An 11,675-nucleotide genomic window follows, 5' to 3' on the forward strand; every position below is an offset into this window, starting at 1 on the left:
GCCCCTCTGCTACTCCAAGTAAGAGACCCTCTCACTCACTCACAAGGTCAGCCCCTTGCAGCCTCACCAGAAGTTTAATGGTACTGCAAATGTGTGTTCCTGATTGTGTATATAAAACTCACCTTTTTCTGTATTCTAACTCACCTTTTTGCTGTTTAAAACTCACACTTAGAAATCCAAGCAGCACTTAAAAGAGACAAGCCTTTCCACAGAGCAAGCTCCAAAGAGTCTAATCACTGCTTATATAGGCTCAGCCAGCTGCTTTAATCAGCCCCTCCTCCTCCTGATTACTCACACCTGAGTTAACCCCTCTGGCTTTTCACCTCACACTTTTTGTTTTCCCCTCCAAAAAAAAACCCAGTACAGATATATTAAAACAAAAAAGAAACAGTATAGATACAAACAATCAGATTCAGATTAACTTTCTCTCACAATATTACTAGCCCTATATGGATAGACAGAGATTAATCAGAGTTCACCTTTTTGCTGTTTAAAACTCACACTTAGAAATCCAAGCAGCACTTAAAAGAGACAAGCCTTTCCACAGAGCAAGCTCCAAAGAGTCTAATCACTGCTTATATAGGCTCAGCCAGCTGCTTTAATCAGCCCCTCCTCCTCCTGATTACTCACACCTGAGTTAACCCCTCTGGCTTTTCACCTCACACTTTTTTTTTTCCCCTCCAAAAAAAAACCCAGTACAGATATATTAAAACAAAAAAGAAACAGTATAGATACAAACAATCAGATTCAGATTCATTATTAGTAATTACTAGATCCAGGGTAGTTTTACCCCTAGTTGGGTCCTCGACTAATTGAGACAAGTAGTGATCCCTAAACATATTTAAGAACCTGCTGCCCCTCGCTTTAGCACATGAATCGTTACTCCAGTTTATATCCGGGTAATTCAAATCCCCAATGACAAGGATGTCCCCCAATCCCACAGCCGTTTTGATGTGCTGCAATAGTTGTTCTTCCTCATGTATGCTAATATCTAGCTGTTTGTAGCACGTGCCTATGACTATTTTTTTTTGCATCAATTCCCCCACTTGAGATTTCTACCCATAGTGACTCCACATTATCGCCAGTCTCCTCATAAATAACCTCCTTTAGGTATGGTTTAAGTGATGGTTTAACATAAAGACATACACCTCCTCCTCTTTTGTTAGCCCTGTCCCTCCTAAAAAGAGAATACCCCTCCAAGTTAGCAACCCAGTCGTGAGAGTCGTCCCACCATGTTTCTGTAATACATATAATGTCATACTGAGCCTTTGATGCTAACAATTCCAATTCCTCCATTTTACCTGCTAGACTTCTTGCGTTTGCAAGCATACATTTTAGTTTATCGGTTCCTTTATTTGTTTGTTTTCCTAAATATTTCCCATCCTGGTTAGCTAGTGCATCCGTAGAGTTACTGATACAGACAGTCCTTCTCGCTCCCTCTCCAACCCCACCGTACTTAGTTTTGCCCACCTTACTTTTCTCTTTGGTCAACCCAATGTTCCCATCTAAAATCACCGCCCTGACATAAGTATTTTCCCTTAAGTCCCGTACAACATTTTCTATAGTCTGTAATGATGACACATAATTGTTATTATTTAATGCTTTAGCAATACCTTTATTAACACCCTTAATAGAACCCATGTAAATACCCTTACCGGCTGCACTTTCCCTCCCCTCTTCTCCACCCCCATTTATCTCACTACCACCATCCTTACTATACTCGCTGCATGTCCCATAGTTTCTAGCTAAACCGTTCCCCCAGGCTCCTAGTTTAAAAGCTCCTCCAACCTACTAACCATCCTACCCCCCAGAAATCTGACGGTTTATAGCATTTCCCTATTAAGAGCTTTTTTGTATCTTTACACCCACTCGAAATCTCAACCCATAATGACTCCACATTATCTCCAGTCCCCTCGTAAATGACCTCTTTTATAAACGATTTTAAGAATGGCTTAACATAAAAACAAACACCCCCTCCATTTTATTAGTTCTATCTCTCCAGAAGAGGGTGTACCCCTCCATGTTTGCTGCCCAGTCATGAGAATCATCCCACCATGTCCCTGTAATGCCTATTACTGTATATCATATTGGTCATTACGTGCAATTGTTTCTAATTCCCCCATTTTACTTGTTAGGCTTCTTGCATTTGCAATCATACATTTAAGTTTAGTAGTTCCCTGATCCGTAAGTTTTGTTGTAAATAACTTTTCCTTAGGAACTTGAGTTTTCCTTAAATTACCATCGCTGACTATTTTTCTCCTTCCCCCTCTCCACCCCCATTATACGTTATACATTCCGCTTTTCTTCGCTCTCTAGATGTCCCACTAATTCTTACTAATCCTTCCCCCCAGGCATCTAGTTTAAAATCTCCTCCAACCTTCTAACCATTCTTCCCCCCAGCACTGCTGCCCCCTCCTCATTCAGGTGCAATCCATCGCGACAAAAAAGATGGCACCTGACTAAGAAGTCCACCCAGTGTTCCAAGAACAGAAACCCCCCTTTCCTACACCAGTCTCTAAGCCACACATTTACCTCCCTAGTCTCCCTCTACCTCCCTGGACTAGCACGTGGCACAGGTAATATATTATTTCTAGAGATGAGCGGGTTCGGTTCTCAGAGAACCGAACCCTACCACACCTCACGTCATGAGCCCGGATCCGAGTCAGGCTCGGGTTTTCCTGCCTGACTCAGAAACCAGAATGAGGCAACACGTCATCATCCCACTGTTGGATTCTAGCGGGGTTTGGATTCCATACAAACAGCCGCGCGTAGCCGCCATTTTCACTCTGGCATTGGAGAGTGTAGAGAGAGGACGTGTCTCCATCCTCAGTGTCCGTGTGTTGTGCTGCATCAGTCCAGTCCAGTCACAGTGGTTCGGAGATGTCCTGTCTCCCCCTCTTCTACTTCCTTCTAACCGTGACCCAGCTAGCTACCTGATTGTCCTCGTCCTCTTCTACCTGTGTACCCCCTGCAACTCCTCCACTGTTCTATCAAAGCTCTGCTTGAGATTGTGAATACCCCTCAGCCATGTAACGGTTTGCAGATGGCATATAATTCCACACATTAAAAAATGGAGAACAAAAATGTGTAGGGTAAAATAGGGAAAGATCAAGATCCACTTCCCTGAACTTCCCAACACTGGACGGGAACAGGTAGCTTCTTCCACCATTTGCACGCCCCCTGCAATTCTGCGAAGGAGCACCCACAGTACAGTTCCTGATATTCAAATTGAAGATGTCACTGTTGAAGTACACCAGGATGAGGATATGGGTGTTGCTGGTGCTGAGGGGAAATTGACCAGGAGGATTCTGATGGAGAGGTGGTTTGTTTAAGTCAGGCACCCGGGGAGACACCTGTTGTCCGTGGGATGAATAAGGCCATTGACATGCCTGGTCAAAATACAAAAAAAATCACCTCTTCATTGTGGAATTATTTAAACGGAAATGCGGACAACTGGTGTCAAGCCATGTGTTGCCTTTGTCAAGCCATAATAAGTAGGGGTAAGGACGTTAACCACCTAGGAACATCCTCCCTTATACATCACCTGGAGCGCATTCATCAGAAGTCATTGACAAGTTCAAAAACTTTGGGTGACAGTGGAAGCAGTCCACTGACAACTAAATCCCTTCTTCCTCTTGTACACAAGCTTCTGCAAACCACACCACCAACTCCCTCAGTGTCAATTTCCTCCTTAGACAGGAACGCCAGTAGTCCTGCAGGCCATGTCACTGGCAAGTCTAACGAGTCCTCTCCTGACTGGGAATTCTCCGATGGATCCTTGAGTGTAACGCCTACTGCTGCTGGCACTGCTGTTGTTGCTGCTGGGAGTCAATCGTCATCCCAGAGGGGAAATCGGAAGACCACTTGTACTACTTCGAGTAAGCAATTGACTGTCCAACAGTCCTTTGCGAGGAAGATGAAATATCACAGCAGTCATCCTGTTGCAAAGCGGATAACTCAGGCCTTGGCAGCTGTGTTGGTGTTAGACGTGCGTCCGGTATCCGGCGTTAGTTCACAGGGACTTAGAGAATTTCTTGAGGTAGTGTGTCTCCGGTACCAAATACCATCTAGGTTCCACTTCTCTAGGCAGGCGATACCGAGAATGTACACAGACGTCAGAAAAATAGTCACCAGTGTCCTAAAAAATGCAGTTGTACTCAATGTCCACTTAACCATGGACATGTGGACAAGTGGAGCAGGGCAGACTAAGGACTATATGACTGTGACAGCCCACTTGGTAGATGTATTGCCTCCCGCAGCAACAAAAGCAGCGGCGGCACCAGTAGCAGCATCTCGCAAACGCCAACTCGTTCCTAGGCAGGCTACGCTTTGTATCACCGCTTTCCATTAGAGGCACACAGCTGACAACCTCTTACGGAAACTGAGGAACATCATCGTAGATTGGCTTACCCCAATTGGACTCTCCTGGGGATTTGTGACATCGGACAATGCCACCAATATTGTGCGTGTATTACATGTGGGCAAATTCCAGCACGTCCCATGTTTTGCACATACAAATAATTTGGTGGTGCAGAATTTTTTTAAAAATGACAGGGGCATGCAAGGTGGCCCGAAGAATTGCGCACCACTTTCGGCATTCAGCCACTGTGTGCGAAGACTGGAGCACCAGCAAACACTCCTGAACATTCCCCGCCATCAGCTGAAGCAAGAGGTGGCAACCAAATGGAATTCAACCCTCTATATGCTTCAGAGGATGGAAGAGCAGCAAAAGGCCATTCAAGCCTATACATCTGCCTACGATATAGGCAAAGGAGGGGGAATGCACTTTGGTCACCGTGCTCGATCCTAGGTTTTAAAGCCTACGTTGTATCTCTCTTTCCGGCAGACACAAGTCTGCAGATGTTCAAAGACCTGCTAGTGAGACAATTGTCAAGGCAAGTGGAACGTGACCCGCCAACAGCTCCCCCTTCATTTTCTACTGCCACTGGAGCTGCCAGGAAAAGGATCAAATTTCTAAAACCACCCGCTGGCGGTGATGCAGATATTGCTGGATGCCTTGAAAAAGACCCAATGTAAAGGGTAGAAACGCGTTGGCTGAATCCAAACATTGATTGAACCGGCAGATCCAGTGCGGAGGATCAGTGGATGTGGTGCAGGAGGTGCTGTGGTTGCTGTGGACTCACAGACTTATATGCTCTTTTTCACCTGGTAATTGGTATTGACTCCATATTCTTTTTGCAATTGTTCCCAACTTGTTTGGGGTGGAGGTATTTTTTGAGAGTTGCCTCTGTGTGTCTTGCACTTTATCAAGCTGCTAATTAGTGCGCACTCTATACAGATTCTACACCTTTGTCTATTTCAAATGCTTATTTTTCTTATAGTTAGTGGAGAAGAATTAAGGACCAAAACTCTTTGATTTTATTTTCTAGTGAATGAGTTGAATACATTAGGAAATGCTCCGTCTCACTATGCAACTGATTCTGACTTGGGAGTAAAGCAAAAAGGAGAGGGTCATTTGTCACCTGCACAAACGGTGTTGCACTGCAACGGCTGCAAATACATTTATTTATGTTACATGCAGCCCACAAATACTGGGCAGCTTTATTTGTACAACAAAATTTCATTTCCTTTTGGACTCTCCCCTCTCATATCTACAGCTCTACACATTTTTCATCTGCCCACCTGCAGTGTAGCATGGTTTTACCAAGGTGCACAGTTACCGTACTGGCTTTTTTTCTTTACTCCAATCTAAAAATAAGTCCCTATACTGTATGCCTGGAATATAAGGGTTTCCTGTTACTATCTTTATTTAAGTATCTAGAACTCTATCATAATAGTTTACTGACTGACCTATCAATGCATTAGAAAACAGGTTCTCAAACTCAGTCCTCAGGACCCCCAACAATTCTCATTTTACAGGTCTCCTTGAAGAATCACAAGTGAAATAATCAGCTCCACCTGTGGATCTTTTCAAATGTATCAGTGAGTAATGACTGCACCTGCTGGGGTGCTGAGGACTAACTTTGGGAACCACTACCATAGGGAAATTAGCAGGAGGTGGCTGTGCAATTCTGTGTGATTAAATACATGACCTCTATGTGTCATGTGTTTGAGCTCTGCTCAGGCATTTTATATGTTTAGACTTTTCCACAGTCACATTTCAACAATTTGTCTTATAGTTATGAAATATGGAACTCTACAAAAGGTTAAAAAAATTATATTGGATTTCTCATGCTTCCTGCATTTCTTTCTCTCATCTCATTTTACCTGTCTCATCTTTTCTCCACCTCCATCAAACCTCACATTTCTCCATTCTGGTATTCCATTAAATGATGTACTGTATGTAGCTTCCAGCTTGGTCTTCCCCTTCATCTGTTTACTCCTCTAAAGACTCTGACAGCTGTATCACCAACTACTACTCCCCCAATCCTTCCCCCTTATTCTCCATGACTTCATCACTACTGCAAGTGACACTCTAAGGCATCTCCACTTCTACCACTGCAATGGATGACTGTGCTGACTATTCCAAAGCTGAGGAGGAAGCTATTCACCAAGTCACACCTTCTGTATCTTCTAATGTCACACATCTTCTTCCTATTTCTGCTTCTGCCTTCCATGACCCATTCTTCTGTCACAGAGGATGATTACTGCAGCTCTTCTTCTCTAAAATCATTCCCTAAACTGCCATTCAGCTTGCCCTGATCTACTACTGGACATCTACCACTAACATGCAGTGTTCTTTATATTGTATCTTTATTTCACTTCTACTACTTCATCTTTGTGTCTCTTATTTTTACTCTTATGTAGCACACTGGTAATGTCACAATTTGTTCTTACTAGTACAGAAGCTGTTTCTGCTCAACACGTTGTTATATAAAACACATGTATAAAATAGAAAGGTTACAATAGATACAGGGTGGAATTTGTTATGGCACAGCTGACTCAAGAGAACACATCGTTTGACATTATAGCCTCAGACACAGTGTCTGATAAATCATCAGCCCTAGATGTCTCAGTATCTATAAAAGCCAGTTTACTCTCTGGTCTAATAGAAGTTGGTGGATCTGCGCTTTATCTAAATGACAAGAAGACCTCTAAGAACCAAGCCAGAGTCACCCTAAAGTACTCTAGGACCACAAGGTTTGAGTATTTGAGCATGGACCATTTAGGTATACAGAACATGACTTTTCGTGATGTGTTTGACAAAGGGATGGCCACCCATGTAGTCACTGGTATTATATATGGTGCTCAAGCTTTCTTTATATTTGACCGTGAGGTGTCTACATCAGAGAGCACTAAACAAATACAAGAAAATCTCCAGGTTATGGTTAGAAATATTCCCTCAATTACAACTAAAGGACAAGCAATGAATGATAAAGATAAGGAAGAAGTTAAAAAATTTAGCTGTACAGTTCATGGAGACTTTGCCCTGGAGAGAAATCCGGTCACATATGAAGATGCCATAAACAGTTATACTGACCTCCCAAAGTTACTAGGAGAGAAAGGGGAAAAGGCTGTACCTGTGATAATATGGCTGTATCCACTGGGGGAACTGGACAGTAAAGCTGCCCGGTTGGTTAGAGACATCAGTGAAGATCTTGTTTACAGGACAGAAAAGGTGATACAGCAAATGATAGACGTTACCATACACTGTAATGATCTGATGAAACATCCAGCTGCAGAGACCTTTCCAGACATCAAGAGTAACATAATTCAGTTCAGAGAGCAGTGTGATCTATTTACCCTCACATTTAAGAAGCAGCTTGAACAGATCTTACCCGCTATACGTGATGGGAGATTAGAAGAAGCTGCACTTGCTGATATTTTACTTAGTATACAACAATCTCCATTTGAAATCTTCCACATTACACAGTTTTTGAGCAGAAAAGAACAGGAGATGGATACTGTGAGCTCCTACGTTAAAATGCTGTCCAACATCAAAGTATTCCCATCTGAGACTGAAAGAAACAAACTAATATCTGACCCTTTGATTGAATATGTTGTGTGTTTTAATTTTGCTTCATTAAACAAGGAGACATATCTTTCTGATATGTGTAATTGTCTCCAATCACCTGGATATAATGTCTATGAGAATAAAATCATCTCACCGTGGTTCAAGGACAATGATGCCAGAAGATGTTTGAGAGCATTTCAGGAATTTGCTGGTACCAATGCATTCATTGAGGAAACTCAATTTATTATCTCATCTGTCCCAGACCAGAGAAATCGTGGAGTCTCCATTTATCTGTATGATTGTGGAGATTTGCTAAGTGAAAAGTTTGAGCCTCCAGCTAAACCTAATCTCCCAGTCATCAGTGGTAGAACCCATGATAGTATGGATCTCACCCTCAGTCCTGCAGACTTTGGGAAAGAGTTCATAGAGGGATACAGCATAGAGTATAGATCTGCTGAGGAGGAGAACTGGTCCCATTTTATAACAAATAAAGACCAGAAGATCACAGTTACAGGACTAATGCCTAATACAAAATATCAGCTGAGATACTCTGCAATGTGTAAACCAGGACTCAGTATTGCCAGTGATGTTACAGAAGAGAGAACCCTTCCCACTAGTCCACCTGAAGCCATATACGTCACTGCAAAACCATCATACATTACATTACAATTTAAGAAACCGACTATAATCGGAGATGGAGCCACAATAACTGAGTACAAAGTTGAATATAAGGTGGAGACTGAAAATCTAGATGAGAGATGGCTGGAATATAAATCAGGAAAAAAGGTAAAAACTTGTAATATTGAGGGTCTAATGCCAATGACATCCTACATAATACTTTTGTCAGCCATATGTGGTGATTCTGGAGAGAGTGCTCCCAGTGATGAGATTGTAGTGATGACAGCAAAGGAAACATGTTATGGCAAACATCAACATATTGAAGAAAATATGGGGGGTCATTCCGAGTTGTTTGCTCGCAAGCTGCTTTTAGCAGCATTGCACACGCTAAGCCGCCGCCTACTGGGAGTGAATCTTAGCTTATCAAAATTGCGAACGAAAGATTAGCAGAATTGCGAATAGACACTTCTTAGCAGTTTCTGAGTAGCTCCAGACTTACTCGGCATCTGCGATCAGTTCAGTCAGTTTCGTTCCTGGTTTGACGTCACAAACACACCCAGCTTTCGCCCAGACACTCCTCAGTTTTTCCAGCCATTCCCGCGTTTTTCCCAGAAACAGTAGCGTTTTTTCGCACACACCCATAAAACGGCCTGTTTCCGCCCAGAAACACCCACTTCCTGTCAATCACATTACGATCACCAGTACGAAGAAAAAACCTCGTAATGCCGTGAGTAAAATACCTAACTGCATAGCAAATTTACTTGGCGCAGTCGCACTGCGGACATTGCGCATGCGTATTAGCGACTAATCGCTCCGTTGCGAGAAAAAAATACAGAGCGAACAACTCGGAATGACCCCCATGATGCTAACAAAGGGACAGGAAGAAGAAGAAACCACCACATATCTACTGAAAACAGATCTTTGTGACTCTAAATATCTTAAGTACAACCTGGGAAAAGAAAACCTTCAGAAACCTAATAAAGTGATTCTATTAGTAGGAGCTACAGGATCAGGAAAAACAACCCTGATCAATGGTATGGCCAACTACATCTTGGGTGTGGAATGGAAAGATGACTTTAGGTTCAAACTTGTAGACGAGGTTACAGGTAAATCTGAATCTCACAGCCAAACCTCTGTAGTTAGAGCCTACAAGATGAACCATGAAAGTGGCTACAGAATCCCTTATTCCCTCACCATTATAGACACACCAGGGTTTGGAGACACACGAGGAATAGAGCAGGACAAGAAGATCACAGATGACATAGATGCATTTTTTACAGCAGACAATGGCATTGATCAGATAGACGCTGTGTGCTTTGTAGTTCAGGCATCTTTGGCTCGGTTGACTCCCACCCAAAAATATATATTTAATGCTGTGTTTTCTATCTTTGGGAAAGATATCAGAGACAACATAATAATCCTGATCAACTTCTCAGATGGTGCAAAACCTCCAGTACTAGAGGCCATAAAAGCAGCTGACATCCCCTGCCCTGTGGACAGTAATGGTGACCCCGTTCACTTCAAGTTCAACAATTCAGCTCTATTTGCCAACAATCAGACCAGTGATATGAACTTTAATGAAATGTTCTGGAAGATGGGGGAGAAAAGCATGAGCTAATTTTTCAGCTATCTGAGTAAAATAGAAACCAAGAGTCTGACACTGCCCAAGGAAGTCCTCATGGAAAGGAAACAGCTTGAGATTACGATGCAGGCCGTACAGCCACAGATTAAGGCTGGACTAATGAATTTGGATGCAATAAAGAAACCCCAGGAAGCTCTGCAGCAGAACAAGGACCGTATGGATGCCAATAAAAACTTTGAATATGAAGTAGAGGTAACTGTTCCTGTACAGGAAGAGGTAACAAGCGGCTATTTAACAAACTGCCAGCAATGTCACTTTACCTGCCACAATTCCTGTGGAATTGCTTGGGATAAAAGAAAATATAAATGTTCTGTAATGAAAAAAGGATACTGTACCCAATGTCCGGGAAAATGTTACTGGAATGTTCACTACAATCAAAAGTATAAGTGGGATTATGAATATAAGAAAGAGAAAAGAACCTACGAGGAGCTGAAGCAAAAATACGAAGAAGCCTACGGAGATGTGATCAATGAAGAAAAGTTGTTCCAAGAGCTAAATAAAGAATATGATGATTTGAAAAAACAAGTGTGTGGCCTTATTAACAAGTCCTCCCAAAGTCTGAAGCGCCTCCATGAGTGAAAAACAAGAAGCTAAAGCAGGTTATCAGGAAAGAATCAATGCTTTGATGGAGATCAGAGATCAGGCGGATTTAATACACAGAATTGAACATGGATTAGAAGTACTGCCTAATGAACAAAGACACCTTCAGAAAAAATCTCCTGTAGAATGAGCAAGGAAGCGATGGCATGCTTTCTTTAGAACCAAAATGGCTCTGTTAAAAAGTGATCCTATTGTGGTGCAGTACAAAACCAGTACATCCTAATTTACAGGGAAGAAGGATTTCTATCATCTGCGGCGGGTTGTAATGACATCCAAGATTTGCTGGAGGTGCGGGATGCTGTCCGTACTAGGCCATTTTTTTAAGCAGCAGTCATTTACAAGGTAAAAGCATGACTTGTAAGTTACTGCCGCTTTAAAAAAAATGTCAGAGTTCAACAAGCAAACTCAGCACCTCCAGCACACTCGGACACCATTATATCCCACCACATATGTACAGTTTGACTCATTTTTATAGAAAATGTAATCTTCACATTTCTTTCTCACATTTCTTTCAGATTTATTTTCCTGTAACAAAGAAATTGCAAATTGTTACATAGTTTATAAAGTTTAGATTTTTCTGATTTTAAAGGTATTATTTAAATGCCCTTACCTGTCTTCTTTATTGCATGCAGTGATATTCATCAGTATATATTGCATCCAATGATGTTCATCATTATATTGACTTCATTAAACATTTTATGGACATTATACATTGGTAAACTTTCTTTTCACATCAAAAAATCTTTTCCTTTTTTGTAAGAAGTATATTGCAGGATTTTCTTTTTGGGATTTGTGGGTGGTGGGAGATACAGTAGTCGATAGCAAACAGGAAATTCTGTATTGGGTATTGCGCATGAAGTTTACATTATCAGTAGTGGTGCACTCAAGGGGGGGTTTCTG

General features: G+C 42.1%; 1 protein-coding gene and 1 pseudogene across 1 annotated transcript in view; both read left to right on the forward strand.

The window, feature by feature from the left end:
• LOC135057179 (neoverrucotoxin subunit beta-like) overlaps positions 1–8,810 on the forward strand; it is a 32,731-nt gene extending 23,921 nt beyond the window's left edge. The window contains exons 3-5 of the mRNA XM_063963078.1: positions 2,812–2,835; positions 6,899–8,701; positions 8,763–8,810. Coding sequence (XP_063819148.1) covers positions 2,812–2,835; positions 6,899–8,701; positions 8,763–8,810 — 1,875 coding nt within the window. The remainder of the gene's footprint in view (positions 1–2,811; positions 2,836–6,898; positions 8,702–8,762) is intronic.
• Positions 8,811–9,383: 573 nt separating this feature from the next.
• LOC135057180 (uncharacterized) lies at positions 9,384–10,754 on the forward strand (annotated as a pseudogene).
• The last annotated feature ends 921 nt before the right edge of the window (positions 10,755–11,675 follow it).

This window comes from Pseudophryne corroboree, chromosome 3 (assembly GCF_028390025.1).
Source record: "Pseudophryne corroboree isolate aPseCor3 chromosome 3, aPseCor3.hap2, whole genome shotgun sequence".
Lineage (NCBI taxonomy): Eukaryota > Metazoa > Chordata > Amphibia > Anura > Myobatrachidae > Pseudophryne > Pseudophryne corroboree.